We start from the raw sequence: 15,658 nt of genomic DNA, 5'->3' as shown, positions 1-15,658 counted from the left end.
CGCAATTCCGATTTCAATGTGCTGTATCTATAAATGACGTTTAATTTATGAGTGATACTATACAATTTGACTCTATGTTGAATTTTTATTATTACCCATTCCATTATTAGATCATTTTATTATTGAGAGCCCCTTTATTTATTGTATTATTATTATTATTATTTTAACGCAGACAACGCCTCGCAGAAGTGATCCAACACCAAGAAACGACAAAACTTTGGTGAGTCAGTTACGTTCATCAGTTGCGGCTTCCTGGCGTATGCTTTTCTTCAAATATTTTTACAAATTCATAAGTAAGCCAATCGCCTTTTTAAACGTTTATATCACACACCGTATAGCCATATGCCGGTGTCCGCCAATCTCCACGACAATATCCGCGTACTTCATTGATACCATTCAAAACCAGAACACTTCCACCAGGCCAATGGATATGTTCTTAGTAAGGAAGTGGTCTATTTGCAGAACATAAAAAGCCAATCACGAGCTATGGGGAAACTGGCTCACATGGCTTTGACAGGCTTATTACAAAGTTGGTGTTAGGAACTTAAGACTAAAACACAAAACATCGTATTCCATGATAACTTTTCTGTGTATTGGACCTTAAATCTCTATTATCCTCTCCAAGTGAGTAACGCACATTCAAGTGAGAAAAAAACATTGTTTATTGGGAAGTTAAGACCAAAAGAAGGGGCATAAATGCAGTTGTGAATCAGGTATCGTTTATCGGGGACGTACATTAGGAGCGAACCTTGCTAATACATGTTTGCTTAAACATAGTAATGGAAAGGAGTTATTTAAAACGACACAGTCTACCAATGTCTACCGTACCAGGATCCGTATCTACCGTAAGAATGACCGTAATAGCCACGTCTGACATTCTCGTTCATGTCTTGATCCGGTTCGATTTGAAGGGTATTAGCGTTTTCATCAGCCGACCTACGTCCACGCCAATATCCGTGGTGTCCTCCGTAATAGCCACGGCGAAATTCATTGGCTTCCTGATCAGCAACTACTTCAAAGTTGGGCTCTATTTCCGGTTTTACCTCTCCGGTTGAACGACGACCACGCCAACTTCCATATCGACTGTAATATGAAGGGTGGCCATAATTACCATAAAAACGATTGGCATAATATTCGCTGGCTTCTTGATCATTGCCACTTTCAACGCTAGCCTCTAATTCCGATTTCGCTTCCTCTGCTGATCGACGTCCGCGCCAGTGGCCCCCATATCCGCCATAAAATCCTCGGCGGTAGAATTCAGCGACGTCTTGATCAGGTGAAACTTGAATGTTGGTGTCCTTTATCGAATTTGCTCCGTTGGCGACGGCAACGGCCAAGATAGATGCCAGGAAAATCTGCAATCCGTACAAAGTAATGCAAGACATAATCACCAAAGATAATTTGGGTTGTGGTGAAAACTCAAATGCGAGTCAACTTACCATCAAATTCATTTTCGAGTGGGTAAAAGATATTAGCAGGAGGTACTCAGTTGAGGAACTGATGCTAATCGACGCCTTTTATCCGGCTATTTATACTTGAACGTTCAATGCCGATCCTGGGCAATTGGATAGAAAACAGTAAAATAGCTAATAAAAGGTCTTGGATTTTTATTTGTTTCCAAATTGCGTAAATGAGAAAATATTAAATTTTCACACGCCTGAAAGAGTGTGCTCCAAACAAGATGTATACTACTCCCATCAAATGACATCGTACGAGCCGCTACTGCAAAGTACTCGAAAACTGTTGGGAAAAACTAAACAGAAAATCAACAAAATGATTAAAGCAAAAAAAATAGTATGCATTTTCCCACTAATCTTGTCTTATTTTTCCGCGTCAGTTGTATTTTCTCAGTCATTTGTTGAGCCATTTGTTTTGACCGCACCTCGAACACAGTGTACGTTGTCAACAGATGCAAACACAATCCAGCCACAAAAATAACTCGTAAAAATTGCCATTTAGGCACCACCAAGCGTGTTATGCCAAATTGGCGAGCTAATGAAGTTGCGGTGGCGAGCTATAGTCCGTGAAGGACAACTCTTAGCTGTTGAAGAAGTTCTGTTCCTGGAAGTGACACACTCCGCTGACCACCACTATAAGCTTCACGATATTTATTCAATTTTCCCGATACATGACGCACTGCCCATTTCTAGTCGAATAGCGTGCGACATAATTGACTGTCCATTTCATTTGGGCATACACCGATCGTGTTGATTTGCGTGTTGGCTTTGGCTGTCACCTGTCTGCGCGAAACCAGAAGCCGTTGATCATTTAGCTGCGTAATGACATTACCAAAACGCCGAGAAATAAATAAGATCAAAGAGTTAAATAGACAGTAATGTCCTTAGCGCTGTCGGTTTGTCCTCTTCCCTATAACAAGAATGGTTAAAGTGAAAGAAAAAGAGGGTTTAAAATAGAAACTCGGCTGTCTTAAAGATTCTGGACAGAGATGGCCGAAAGGGTGCGCCAGCTGCTAACTCTTGCACGTCTTCGGGGATTTGTTAGGTCACAGCCAAAGCCGTGGGCAACGGAACTGGGAAGCTCCTGTGAAAGAGGGGTGTTGTTATAAACGAAGTTCAGCGACCATCAAACTCACCCCGTTTGACCTTGAGGACGTCGGTTAGAAATCCGACCCCTTTCTTCAGGCTTGACCTTCCCTCACCAGACCTCATTCACTCCAATTCTTGCCTGGACGCAACATGGCGAAGCAGCCGCTCAAACAAGGAACTGCGTCAGCCACATTGGTACTCATTTCCCGATTAATAATGAAAAATTCATTCCATTTTAACTTTATCTGATTTTATATTTAATTTCATTTGCATGTTTTCAGACTCTTTCGGCCACTTTATCCATGGAGGTGAGCTACACGTTCCATTCGCATCTGATTGGCAGATCGGGACAGAATATCAATCGTTTGATGGAAGAAACTGGAACACGAATTCATTTCCCGGATCGCAATCGCATAACGGGTGAACCCAAATGTAATAACGTCGTCATTCGGGGACAATTACCTAATCTTGAAAAAGCTCGTCAACGTATTCGAGTATAAAAATTCGCACATTCATTCTGCCCTTGGTTTTTTACTTAAACGTTTTCCTTTCGTTTGAAATGCAGATGGATATTCCGGTCGAGATCATTGTCGATTGCAGCTCAGAAAAGATTTCATCGTTAGGTCAAGGCCAATTAATCGATTATTTCTCCAAAAACTACGGAGTCCTGTTACGTTTTTATCCGAAGATTGATGGCCTCAATTGTCAAGTGAACATCCGTGGTCAACAGTATCGCATCCATCATCTTAAGGAAGCCGTCACGTCGTTCGGCTGTTTAACACAAACATCTTTGGTAAGAACGAAGTGAAAAATCTGATCAATCGCAATGTTTTATCCAAATTTACATTTATAAGGACTCGATGATGATGAAGATTGAAACATCGTTTGATCACGTGTGGCTTGTTCGTGATCACGTGGACAAAATCGCACATGTAACAGGTGCGGGGATACGTTGTCCCGATGTATCACATTTGAAAGAGCTACCCAAAAAATATTGCATCTGGATAAAGGGTTCTTCGTTGGATGCCGTTTACATTGCAAATACAATGTTGAACGTAAGTTATTTTACGAAAAATCTATTTTTAAAAAACAGAATGAATTGTATCGTTTTGCAAACGATTGGGCAGGGACTTTTGCCGATGCAGTTGATGGTCCAAATTCCTTCCGAACGTATGAATCGTTGCTTTCTGGCCGAAGCTGAAGAAGCCGATGTTTTGTTCCATGCAGAACCTTCCGTTATGGATATTTTGACGATCCGACTGACTTCGTACGAATGGAATGCACGTACGTCTTTCTTAATTTCCTCAGTCGATAAGTTAATTTTCTATTCTTTTCTCTAGGTAACTTATTTGAGATTTTAAGACGCTGTTTTGGCCTACCGACCAATCAGGCCGTCGTGCCGAGTTTGCCACAGACCTGGAAAACGCTTGATTTTACCCGCAAAAATTTCCGTAAATTTCGTTTGCCTTCTTTATTGAAATTCTACTTCATCTTGTCATTTATTCGTTTAATAGTACCAACCTCGAAGAAGTTGCTAAAGGAATTGTCATCATCGCATCAAAATACTTTGTCCCAACAGTTCGGTGGAATTGTAGTTGAAATACCGTCATTGTCCAGCGCGGATGAAAGCGTTGGTTCTGCATCGTTATCGTCACCACGTAAGTGAACAAATGCTTATTGTCATCTGCATTTTTAGAGTAAGTAACATTAATTGGCATCCCTTCATGTAGTTGCATGGATAGAGTCATGCGTTCCAGCTTCTCTGACAGCTTCACGGTTCGATCAGAACTCATTTCGTCGACTGTCTGATCTGTTGGAGACCGTCGGTTTGGCTCATTATTCGGGTATGAATTATTATTAGAAGTTTCGAGGTGTATCTTTAATATATTGCCTGTTGCTATGTAATTTAGATCTGTTTTTTCAAAACGAAATCGACATGGCGATGTTTACTACTATGAACGACGAAGATTTGATCAGTCTGGGAATCACTTCGTTTGGAGCCCGCAAAATTATGAGGAATGCTATTCAAGGTATGTGGGATAAATGTTGATTTTAAAACGTAAGTATTTCAACTTGGAAGTTTGGACATTCTAGAGTTACGATCGTGAGTGCTTTCGGGTAGATGTGATGGAACTCGTTTCGAAAGTTAACTGACATTCGACGTTTGAACGTGGCGGGATTTTTTAATTATTACTATTTTAACTCAGAATGCATATTTTTCCTTCGTTTCTTTGTGTTTTTATCTACTTTTCACGTGACTCAGGACTTTTTTTTCGACCCTCTATCTCGGAGCCATTGCTTCTCTTTTCGTATTGTTTATTGGCATGTACCTTTTCATTGTATCTGTGACCCATTTACTTGAAGATCTTCAGTACATATTTGACTCCCACAAAAAAATGTGTTGCCTTATAGTCGAATGTTTTAATATTAAATTTACACAGAAATTCATTGTAAATATTCCAAAAGGCTAAATTGCCTGTAACCTTGGACAAATATTATGGGATTGTAGTCACTCCTTTTGAAAAATGCTGAAAGAGCACATCATCTTCCTCACCTTTAATATGTTGCTGCTTCGTGATTACGTAATTTCAACACTTCTCTAATATGAAAGTACTTCATTACAGTGAAGCAAAGTATGCAGACAAGTGCGATTGTTAAGATTTAGATATTGAAAGTCTCGATGTACGTGCCGTGTATCCAACAGAGCAATCTGCTTTTCCCCACCTTATTCAATTGTTTTGCACGATTCCGTTCACGAGAGGAAGCAATAACCGTGTGTCGCGAAGAAGCAATAAAACTTAATTACAAGGACGATCGTGTGAAAATCACCGGTATTGGTTTCGTATTGCTTTAGGACGACTTGACATTGAGCGATCGAGTATAAATTGCTCAAGAAAAAGGCTCGACTCTCATCAGTTCCTCAGCTGACTCGTTGATTGCCACTGTTCGCTCAACAGAAAAAAAGATGAAATTCGCGGCGAGTTAAAATTTTCGCGTTTTTTGTTCTTTCTTCATCATTATACTAATTAAATGTGCTTTGATCTTCCAGGTTTCTTTTGTTCTTCTCCTTTTGGCTCTGGCAGTTCCTGTTGTGGAATTGAAACGGGCGGAAGCTGTTTCCGACCAGGACGCCCAAGAGTGGCACGGACGGCGCTATTACGGCCATCATTACTATTACCCTTACGGTTACAACGTTTACGACTACTATCGCGTTCCTTACGGACACTGGCGCGGCCGTAGATCGGCGGAAACTGACGTTGTAGATCAGAAAACACAAGAAACTCACCACTCCGGTTGGGGATACCACCGCGGATATTACGGTCACGGTGGTTATGCTTATTACCGGCCTTATTCTTATTACAGCCGGCCATTGGTTTCCTATTCGTATCGATACTATCATTGAATGTTCCTGTAGTGAACACGTCTGCTACCGCTTTTGTTACTTTCGATTTCAGCAAATACTTTGGACATCTGCACGCTTTTGTTGCCAATAAAAATTTGCCAATTTTTCTGCTACTGAATGATACGGAACAGTTTCTCATAAAAGGAACTCTTTGTCTGGCAACAGCTGGGATGGGCTTAGTTTTTACTTCAGACTGGTTTAGGTTATACTTGATAGCTCAAATAATGAAAATGATTCAACATTTCTCTTTCGTTAAAAAAAAACAGCAACCAGTTGATGATGCCATCTACTGTTTGGCTTTCCCACTAATGTGAAATGATAAGTAATGAAGAGTAATGAAAAGTAACAAAGCGTTAAAAATGAAAGACGTGACTTTGGTTGGATTACATTTCGTAAGTTCATTTTACACTGATCACCAAGTGTCTACGGGATGCACGTACGAAATCGGAATTCGATACGGCGTCTCAACATTGATGTCGGTAGAAATTTATAGGTTCGTATTAATAGAACAAGGAAACACGAACTCTCGATGTCTATCCATTGGTAAGTGATCCATCTATAGATCTTACACACCGCGTGTGCGCACAAGGCGAAAATAGGGCTCTAATAATATTGTTGCATAGACATTCATTCCCACCCTTATTCATGTATCGCAGGTGAATAGATAAGTAGTTGGCATGACGTAAAAGAAGGACGTAAAAATAGTTTGCCCATTTATAAAAGGATGCTTAATGAATCGCTAACAGTGTCCTGGATATGCATTGGATATCTGTATACAGCGTTATCCTACGTGCCAACAGCTACACATATCTGTTCGTATTAAAAGTTAATTGAAGGGTACAAAAGCAGCAACAAACTGAAAGGCCCGGAGGGCTATAAATCAATTGGCAAATAGCGACTAGCCGCGTTCTATTCCGTATTGCAGTAGCTATGCAAGATAAATGGCAGTCGGGACTATACCGGGAGGTAATTAAACAATACAGAAAGCCCTCCTATTTCTTTGTGTTAACATAAAGATATAAGGATCTTTGGCGAATCGTTTCCCCTTTTGTTTTTCCTTTTTTTTCAGCGAATAATTCACAGTCAATGTGCGCAGTTTTATGGGGCGCACAGGAACGCAATCTTTTTACGTTGGCTTTATAGTTTTAATATCAACTTGTGAAAAGGTCAATTCTTTTTTCCCCCACGTTCGTTTACGTGTTACGTTTACACTGTTGCTTATATATGTAGACGCAATATATTATCAAGAACTTTCCCCACTTGTGTCATTGTAATTAATGGATCGTTAACACATGATTTCATGGGAGCATCTTCGTTATTTTTTACTACTCCTGCGCTGTGAATCGATGTTGTAATGGCTTTTGATTCTTTGAATCTCTACATGCGTATAATGATATAAAATTCACAAGGAAGCCGGCATAAATCTCGTTTTTTTTGTTTGTTTCAATTCCCTCATTGCGTTCTATGCGTCCTTGATGCTCATCCAACTTCCAAATGTCGGAGCCAACCGGAAGCGATTAATCGATACACGGCTCATGTATTGACTTAGTGTTTCGAAGTTGTAGGAGCTTTCAATTTCTTGCCAATGTGCAAGTAATAATTAGATAATGGTCTAACGGAAAATTGAAATTTGATTTTCCTCGCTGAATCAGTTCCAATTTCCCTTGACCTTTTATGATTGTCATCCCCGTTCGACGACCAAGAAGACCTGAATTGCAAAAGGAAACGCCTTGTTGCAGTACATCTATTTTGATGAAATCGTTGCCCTTGAATGTCCTTTTTGCATTTAACAAATGATTCACTGATCAATACTTGAAAAAAAAATGTCCCTCCCCAGTAGGTCCCCCCGACTTTGATGGTTTTTTTTTTTTTTTTTTTTTTTTTTTCATTTTTCCTCCCCGTGAAGAAACGTCCACTACAATTGATGAATTTCATCATTTCGAAAAAAAAAAAAAATCTATTCTAATCCCATTAAACTTAGCCCTAGGTAGACCTTTAATTAGAAATCATTTTTCACGAGGAAACACCCATTTTATATGGAAATCTCTATCGCTTGAAAAACAAAAAATATGTGAGAACGAAAATAAAAAAAAAAGAACCAAAACAAATAACGAAAATCGATCGGCTGCCGCGTCGGTAGTCGTCACTGCGACCGCCGGGAGTCGCCGCGGCTCCACCTTCTCCCGCTGCTATGTACAGTCTATAGGACGCGCTTTGGGAAGAGATGTGGGTGGAGAGGGGCTGGAATAAAACAAGAATATCCTACATATACGTTCTCTGAGTATTCCTTCTTGGGAGGGTGACAGCAGCAAAAAGAGGGAGGGCCACCCAGCGGGAGTTTGAAACGATAGTGCATCAGAACTTATTCGCGCAGTCGGCTGCTTCGCTTGTCAGTTGTTCACCAGACGTCAAGTCTATCGCACGCGCACGAAAGAGGGAGCTCATTCAATTAGATCATTGAAATTCATTGTTCGCTTAAGTGTTTGTGCACCCACTAATAGATTTTCCAGTTTTCAACTTGTCATCAATTGTTTTACGGCCAAAAAAATTGAACAAGTGGCGAATCAAGTGTTCGTGTTGTGATGTTATTTTGTAAGTGAGAGATAAATAAAAAGGGAGGAAAAAAAATACATTTCCACGAAAGAAGAACCCCATGGATTGATATAGAGCCATCGAACATTGTTCACACCCACACAACAAAGGCAAGCACAATAGTTTTCAGCATATCGGTATTGGTACACCTTGTTAGCAGTTGACACTAGATCCACTTGCCAGCAATTTCAAGTAGTTCCTTTCTTATAAAACTCAAGAGTCAAGTGTTCCCCCATCTACTTGTTATCTACATGTATTCAATATCAGTCAGTTTCCTTCTTTATGAGAATAAAAAAATATGGAAATTTATACAACAATTTTCTTTGATCCCATAGAACTAGCTGTGACGACCAGCTGTCAGGTTGGACCTTCTCTACTGAACGCGGTGAAGATTGATCGTTTGCCATTATTCTTTTCACCAATTTGAAATAAAAAAAGAAAGGAGTGAAAAATAAAAAAAACCGCTATCTCGCCCAGCAATCATCCGCCAGAGACATGCCGGAACAGAGCAACGATTATCGGGTGGTGGTCTTCGGTGCCGGCGGAGTTGGCAAATCATCGCTTGTACTCCGCTTCGTTAAGGGCACCTTCCGCGAATCTTATATCCCTACCGTAGAAGACACATACCGTCAAGTAAAAAGAAAAAATTATTATTCAAATATCCATAACAAGTCTCGCATGACACGTAAATCCTCTTAGTTTATCAAAACACAATTTTAATTCATTCGCGGCAAGGAGACGAGGAGTCTTATTTTTAAGAATAGAAATAAACTAGAACAGTTTATATAACAGACGAACAAGAGAATTAACAAGAAAAAGGAAGGGAGGGCTTTTGCTGGAAATGAATGGAAAGGCAACACGCCCAGCACGTAGAGAGCGTGGCTGATCTCTCACTATGTGTACGCACGCTTTGCGGATGGTATTGATCCGCTGGATACACACCCCAGAGGGCGTCTACGCAGCACCACTTGCCTTCGCTCTTTTTTTAAATATTTTGAACGAAGCTTTCTACAAGGGCTATGTGCTGATGAGACCAAAGAGCACAAGGAAAAATCGAACGTTGAGGACGATCCTCATGAGAACAAGAGTATAAGACAAAGAGTCTTAAACGTATATGTGTCTGTGTGTGGTGATGTGTCCGTATGTTTGAATCCTGCTCGTTGGCAATGACGTCATCTAATGTTTGATATAGCTTCCAATGGTATAAACGCAGACGTGAAGTAAATATTCGATCCCCCCGAAAAATGGGAATATTCGCCATGTTTAATAAGAGAGCTGAATTTTCTTTTTTATGTGCCTATACGCGAGCTGTGTGCAAAACGAGATTGGGTCCTTACACCAGAAAACACTTTGCGCCGACGCGTTATTCTGAGCTTCTTTTTTTTTGTTCCATACATTTTTTTTCCTCGGCTTAGAAAGTATACCTAATCCTGAAACATACGGATTCTGTGTGCGTAATAGTATATGACATTTCTTTTGCTACGTCATGAATGGTTGCCATGGCAATTTAAATTCGGATTTCCTTTTAAGGCGTGTCAGCCTACGCCACGGATGTAGGAGAACAGCAATTAGTGCAATTCGTGTAATGTATAACAAACTTTATAAACGCAATGGTACGTTTGTTGTACGTAAATACGCGGACAATCACGTCTGAACTTTAAAATAAATATATATTCTATTGATAGGTTTCCTTCGTTTAGCTATAAAATTGCAAAAATGATGCCATTTTTTTTTTTACTGATGCGCCAACGGCCAACTTAAAAACCCTATCTCAATGTTTTTTTGTTAAATAACCTCTTCATCTGCAAGTGTATTTCAATGAAAAAAGATAAGGGCCACTGGATGTCATCCCCAATAGCGTCCAATTGATTACATACGTAAGTCATATGCATTGCGTCTGAATGCTTTGTACATGTACTGCTTCCGTTTTTTAGGAAATCGATCGAGCGCCTAGTTTCTCTTACCCTTTTGTTCATTCACGATGTACAGACATGCGAACGCGTATACTTGTCAATTAATAACATATGGAGACCCCTACGTATATCGACCAGAGCGTGTCTGTATAACTTTGGATTGCAAACTTGACGCAGCTTTGTAACATGTTTGAAATCTTCTTAATTTTGGATGTAGAGAAATGGGCCAAACAACTGACGTCACACGTTTGCTGCTAATTGATTGAAAGAAATCAAGCCCTTTTTTTCCCCTTAATTTTCATTCTTTTATGTATTGAATTTCTGCCTTGTTGGAAAGGCCAACAAAAGATTCTATTCACACATACGTTCTTTTTAAACGTTGATAGTTAGGCTTTGAAAAGGTTTCATTTCTATTGGAGGCTGCTGCCTATATAGGAAGAGCGGCTTCTTTTAATGTAGATATTTCCTGTTGGCGTTATTTTTATTTTATTTCATAAATGAGCTGTTTTAGATGACTATTAATATAAGTTATAGCTTTATTGTTTCCCCGTTTTTCAGAGAGAGGTGGAAAAAATAAAACTTCGTGCATGCATAGGTTTAGGGATGTGATATGTTTGAACGTAACCTATAGCACTATGTTAAATAGATTTAAAGAAAAATGTAATACAAATCATTGATTTGTATGCCTTATGGATACGTAGCTATAGGCGGACGATTCGAATATTGGTTTCATCCGCATTACTCCTACTCGTCTGTCGTTTGTGTGCACCAGTTCAGATGAGCCAGACATTTCTATATGCAATATACACAACTTTGACCAAGCATTTCTTATTTGGGTATCAAACCTATATTATTCATAAACATGGCGAATGAATTAGTTTGCAGCAATCAAGGCAGACAACATTTCGTTGCGTGGGCGTTGTGAAGCGTCTTTTCCAAGAGATCAATTATTTGAAAGGCAGCAGCGCTAAATGATTTCCTTCCTTTTGTACGTCTAGAACGCATCAGACCGACGAAAAGAAATTATTAAACGTTGTAGGTCCAGAATAAATGAACGGCAGTTGACTGTACATCATAGGCCGATTAATAAGACGAGATGATTAGGCGTTTAATTATATACGCTATAGTTCAGCGTAAGGGCATACAGCGGATATCATAAAAAAGGAATCTAAAGATCCGGTGGTATTAATTATGATTTAACCTAACTTGCATGTGCTCTACAGATTTACGCCGCTCTAGTCCAGCACTCAAACGTTAGACTCAATTTATGACTTAATGTTTTTCAAAATGTGATCGTCCGACTGCGTTTAATCACGGTGAAACGATCACGGCAGCACTTTTTGCACGCCAAACACGATGCAGTGAGCGTGTGCATACTAAAACTACTCCAGTTTAAATACCTGTTATTACATAGATGAAAGACTACATAGAGTGCTGCCCTATCTTTTAAATACAAAGCTTAAACTCTGTACCTTAAACTAATGGTATTTTCTCTTCGCGTACTCGACGCGACACACATTTTGATGGGTATCTACTTATTATTCTGCGTTGCTACTCCTCATTTAATCTGAGGTTCTTTTCATATACGAATGATGTGTCTCATTCATTTCTTTCTTTCTTTTTTTTATCTCGTAAATATCACGTCGGCGTCCAGGTGATAACGTGCAACAAGAACTCTATCTGCACGCTTCAGATCACCGACACGACGGGCTCTCACCAGTTTCCGGCCATGCAGCGGTTGAACATCTCCAAAGGTCACGCCTTCATCATGGTCTACTCGATCACGTCGAGGCAGTCTCTGGAGGAGCTCAAGCCCACGTGGGAAATCATCCGCGAAATCAAAGTATTATTTTTATTTTTTCTGCATTTGTTTTAGGTGAAATAAAACGTAGGCCTTGGCAACAATTGCCTTTAACTTTTTTCTTGTTCCGCTATCGTTAAAGCGATTCCCTACTATTTTGCTTTAATCATCTTTAAGTTCTTGAAATGGAGAAGTTTTTAGAAAATAACTATAACATTTTTGGCTGTCCTGTCAATTGTTAAGGGCTCATTAGAGAACGTGCCTCTGATGCTCGTTGGCAACAAATGCGACGAAACGGAGGCGCGTGAACTGACGGCAAAGGAAGGCGAAGAGCAGGCACGCCGGTGGTCATCCCACTTTATGGAAACTTCGGCCAAGACCAATTACAATGTGAAGGAACTCTTCCAGGTATGTTCGAAAGCTCTTTGTGGGTTATAGATCTGTCTATGCATGTTATACTTCCAGTTACACGAGATCAAAAAGACAATTCTCGTCTAATGTGTTTTGTTTTCCTCTTGCCTTGATATCCGCCCTTGCGAAGTCGATACAATGAATGTTGTTGCTTTTAACCTTGTACGACTTTTTATTATTTTTTCCCCTCCAAAAGGAGCTGTTGAGTCTGGATAAGAATAGAGCCATGTCACTTCAGCCGGATTCTAAGAACAAGGCCAGTCGTTCCGCATCAGCTCCTCCGGGAACATCTGGCGCAGGACCGTCGTCGGAGAAACTCAAGGACAAATGTCGTCTAATGTGAATTATTTTTAATTAAATAAATATAGATATATATATATATAAGCTGGCTATGTACATCGAAGTAGTTTGGATAGTTAACCCCAGCATCTATAGCTCTATATATACTAAAGGAAAATGTACATGCACCGCTTCAAAAGCTATTTATCTTTATGTACACTGACGAAGCCATTTTAAGTGTTTCATGTCATCATCGACACTAAATTTTTGTTTAACATTTAATTTTTTTCAAACAAAAAAACTACAAATTTCTGTAGATACTTTATGTAACACTCTGGGCGCGTCAGCAACGTAGTTAAAACATATTATACCATATATTTTTGTTTTACTCGGCTGATTTTATATAAAGATATCTCAATAGACAATTATTATTTTATTGATATATATATATATATATAGGCTATAATAAATGTCTAATTGTACATAGAATTTTTCAAAAAAAAACAACAAAATGTTTCCTTTTTAACGGACTTTGCCAACCGTCGTTCGAATTGCGCTAATGTAATCGGCTTGATTTTCGAATATTAGTTCATTTCTATTTACATTTGAATAGGGAATACTAATATAAGCCATATGAATCACAGGAGATATATCAGCATTTGGGACACATGTATAGAGACTGCTATAGTAGGATGGTTAAAACAAAACAAAAACAAGAGGCTCAGTGTTTCCTTCATTGTTCAAATACTGTACAAGTTCATTAGCTTTTCCACTTTGCATTCGTCGTGTAAATGTATAGGATTCGAAATTCGAAGCGTTTGTATTGTGATGTGAAACACACTCGAAACGGATATGTATAATGTAATCGATGTCGGGGCTCGATGAAACGATTCCAACACACTTATTATAATCAATGCTGCTGTGCGGTTATGTATCATTTAAATTGTTAAATTATTTGTTTACTTCCACTTCCTTATTTTAAAAAATAAGAAAAAATACTCCCCTAAGTAATTCACAGAGAGGTGCAGGCAAACAAAAATGACGATTATATATACCTGGTCAGGTGTGTGTCTCTTCATATAATTGTACATCCATTTTTAATTCTCACTCTTTTCATTAAATATATTCGTTTTTCTTTCCTTAACATCTGTGCATGAATACGTATTTACGCGTCACCAATTATTATTCACCGTTTTCATTTTTTTATTCATTTTCATTGAATTCTTTCATTCCCGTCTAATCTTCCTCTCCTCAAGTTTTATGATCAACTCTAAATATATCAAATACGGATTCAAAACGAATATCCGATTTCCTTTTCATCCTTATATCACTAACGCAAAATCACATACACATGTACCATTTGTATAAGCTTTCTAATATATTAGTAATTAACTTTATCAACTTGTGACTTAACGCACTTCCTTCTGTTCGTTTTTGATTGATTGATCAGAGACTACATACAAAACAAGGACGGAATCTATTTGTGCAAATTGAACTTTCGTTCGTTATTTCCTGCAGGGAAGCTTTGGTATAATATGTCCAATCGATGTCATCCCGTAGACCTCCAGCAGATCATTACGCACTACTCGTTCTGTTGTGTCTAAGCTGACGTTATGTGTAGCTGCGTTATTTAACTGCTTTGAGCTTCAGGACAAGAAAGCAGCATTTGACGGAAAGCACCGTTTTCCGTTGAATGATTCGATCAATGAAAATGACTGCCAGGGTATCTCGTTACGATGCCAACAGCTCTAAAACTCTTTGTTTGTACTTTTAATTACACGATGCGTAATGAACAGAGAAACTAACTGAAGACAAACGGTAATGTGCACGGTCAAAAAATTAGTTTACCACCTCATTATCAAAGTCTATTTTACAGATTTTTTTTTCACTAGGTACTTCGCCCCATTAGTTGATCGTTTGACGTAAGTAATTAAATTAAATAATCCTTGCAGCTGTGTAGCATTAAAATTATCATTGCAGCGTACAGGCTAGAGACATCCCGATTAACGGGTCATTTTCAATTGTTTTCATGATTTATATTGTCCTTTTTTTATCAACGCCCCCTTTGTAATCATTGATATGCGTTCGTAAGTGCCTTGTTTGCTGTTCTTTTAATGGGGTACTGGTTTTTTTCTATGTCTACAAAACTCTTTGACGTTTCCTGGAAAAACTGAGTATGTGCTGCAAATAAAAACAAAATGATTGCCACTCTGTCCATTCAGTTGGCCTGCGGATGCCTGGGCGTATCGATCCATTTGGGGCAACCGCTGCCCTGTTAGATATATATACCACGTCTTTCATTCTACTGTGACATCTCCTCCTTCCGGAAAACCCCCACCATCAAATGTAAAATAAATGTATGCGCAAAGTACTACAGGAAGCACAGAAACTAAACATAGAACATAGACACAAAATTTACAAAGTTAAGCTTTCCTGTTTTATATATACCACTCTATAAATATTAAACAAACTTGGTTCCGATTATTCTCTTTGCAATATTGATAGCATTCTATTCAAATGAGAATATTTAGCAATCAAGTGCCAAATGCTTGTGCTGCATAAAAAGGATCTCAACAACGACAAATTGTACGATGTAGCCTACTGCATTAGGCAAGTAGCCTACCTCTTTTTTTTTTTAGAAGGGGAAGGCTTTTTATTTCTAGGAGAGGCTCAACATTTCCATCATCTTGGATAGGTTCCCGTCAATGCCGAG

General features: G+C 39.0%; 3 protein-coding genes across 4 annotated transcripts; 2 read left to right on the top strand and 1 right to left on the bottom strand.

Moving 5' to 3' along the window:
* Window positions 1–638: 638 nt before the first annotated feature.
* On the bottom strand, window positions 639–1,557 carry LOC130691519 (uncharacterized). The gene is made up of 2 exons (XM_057514478.1): window positions 1,440–1,557; window positions 639–1,355 (listed from the first exon to the last, which is right to left on the bottom strand). Exons 1-2 carry the CDS (start codon window positions 1,449–1,451, stop codon window positions 810–812), a joined length of 558 nt encoding a protein of 185 aa, XP_057370461.1. The 5' UTR covers window positions 1,452–1,557; the 3' UTR covers window positions 639–809.
* Window positions 1,558–2,632: 1,075 nt separating this feature from the next.
* Window positions 2,633–4,823, top strand: LOC130691500 (protein bicaudal C homolog 1-like). Of its 2 annotated transcripts, XM_057514459.2 has the most exons (10): window positions 2,633–2,741; window positions 2,828–3,040; window positions 3,112–3,339; window positions 3,401–3,601; window positions 3,674–3,830; window positions 3,887–3,997; window positions 4,061–4,204; window positions 4,277–4,390; window positions 4,457–4,576; window positions 4,641–4,817. In XM_057514459.2, the coding sequence occupies exons 1-10, from the start codon at window positions 2,697–2,699 to the stop codon at window positions 4,652–4,654; spliced, it is 1,347 nt and encodes a 448-aa protein (XP_057370442.1). In that variant the 5' UTR covers window positions 2,633–2,696; the 3' UTR covers window positions 4,655–4,817. The 2 variants fall into 2 exon arrangements, with proteins under 2 accessions (XP_057370442.1, XP_059352077.1); XM_059496094.1 differs by lacking the exon at window positions 3,887–3,997 and having other exon boundaries at window positions 4,641–4,823.
* Window positions 4,824–8,901: 4,078 nt separating this feature from the next.
* On the top strand, window positions 8,902–14,342 carry LOC130691529 (GTP-binding protein Di-Ras2-like). Its single transcript, XM_057514488.2, has 4 exons — window positions 8,902–9,174; window positions 12,109–12,297; window positions 12,499–12,663; window positions 12,863–14,342. Exons 1-4 carry the CDS (start codon window positions 9,037–9,039, stop codon window positions 13,007–13,009), a joined length of 639 nt encoding a protein of 212 aa, XP_057370471.1. The 5' UTR covers window positions 8,902–9,036; the 3' UTR covers window positions 13,010–14,342.
* The last annotated feature ends 1,316 nt before the right edge of the window (window positions 14,343–15,658 follow it).

Source organism: Daphnia carinata, chromosome 1 (assembly GCF_022539665.2).
Source record: "Daphnia carinata strain CSIRO-1 chromosome 1, CSIRO_AGI_Dcar_HiC_V3, whole genome shotgun sequence".
NCBI classification, from domain to species: Eukaryota; Metazoa; Arthropoda; class Branchiopoda; order Diplostraca; family Daphniidae; genus Daphnia; species Daphnia carinata.
The sequence above is the reverse complement of the archived record's forward strand: the minus strand, read 5'-3'. Positions and strand labels throughout refer to the sequence as shown.

What these genes read in the sequence shown, in the direction of transcription:
- LOC130691500 (XM_057514459.2), top strand. Translation starts at nt 2,697, where the DNA reads ATGGCGAAGCAGCCGCTCAAACAAGGAACTGCGTCAGCCACATTG. An exon ending in TTCGTACGAATGGAATGCAC is followed by an intron (nt 3,831 to 3,886) that starts GTACGTCTTTCT and finishes TCTTTTCTCTAG; the next exon opens with GTAACTTATTTGAGATTTTA. An exon ending in TGCATCGTTATCGTCACCAC is followed by an intron (nt 4,205 to 4,276) that starts GTAAGTGAACAA and finishes CCCTTCATGTAG; the next exon opens with TTGCATGGATAGAGTCATGC.
- LOC130691529 (XM_057514488.2), top strand. Translation starts at nt 9,037, where the DNA reads ATGCCGGAACAGAGCAACGATTATCGGGTGGTGGTCTTCGGTGCCGGC. An exon ending in AAATCATCCGCGAAATCAAA is followed by an intron (nt 12,298 to 12,498) that starts GTATTATTTTTA and finishes TCAATTGTTAAG; the next exon opens with GGCTCATTAGAGAACGTGCC. An exon ending in ATGTGAAGGAACTCTTCCAG is followed by an intron (nt 12,664 to 12,862) that starts GTATGTTCGAAA and finishes CCCCTCCAAAAG; the next exon opens with GAGCTGTTGAGTCTGGATAA.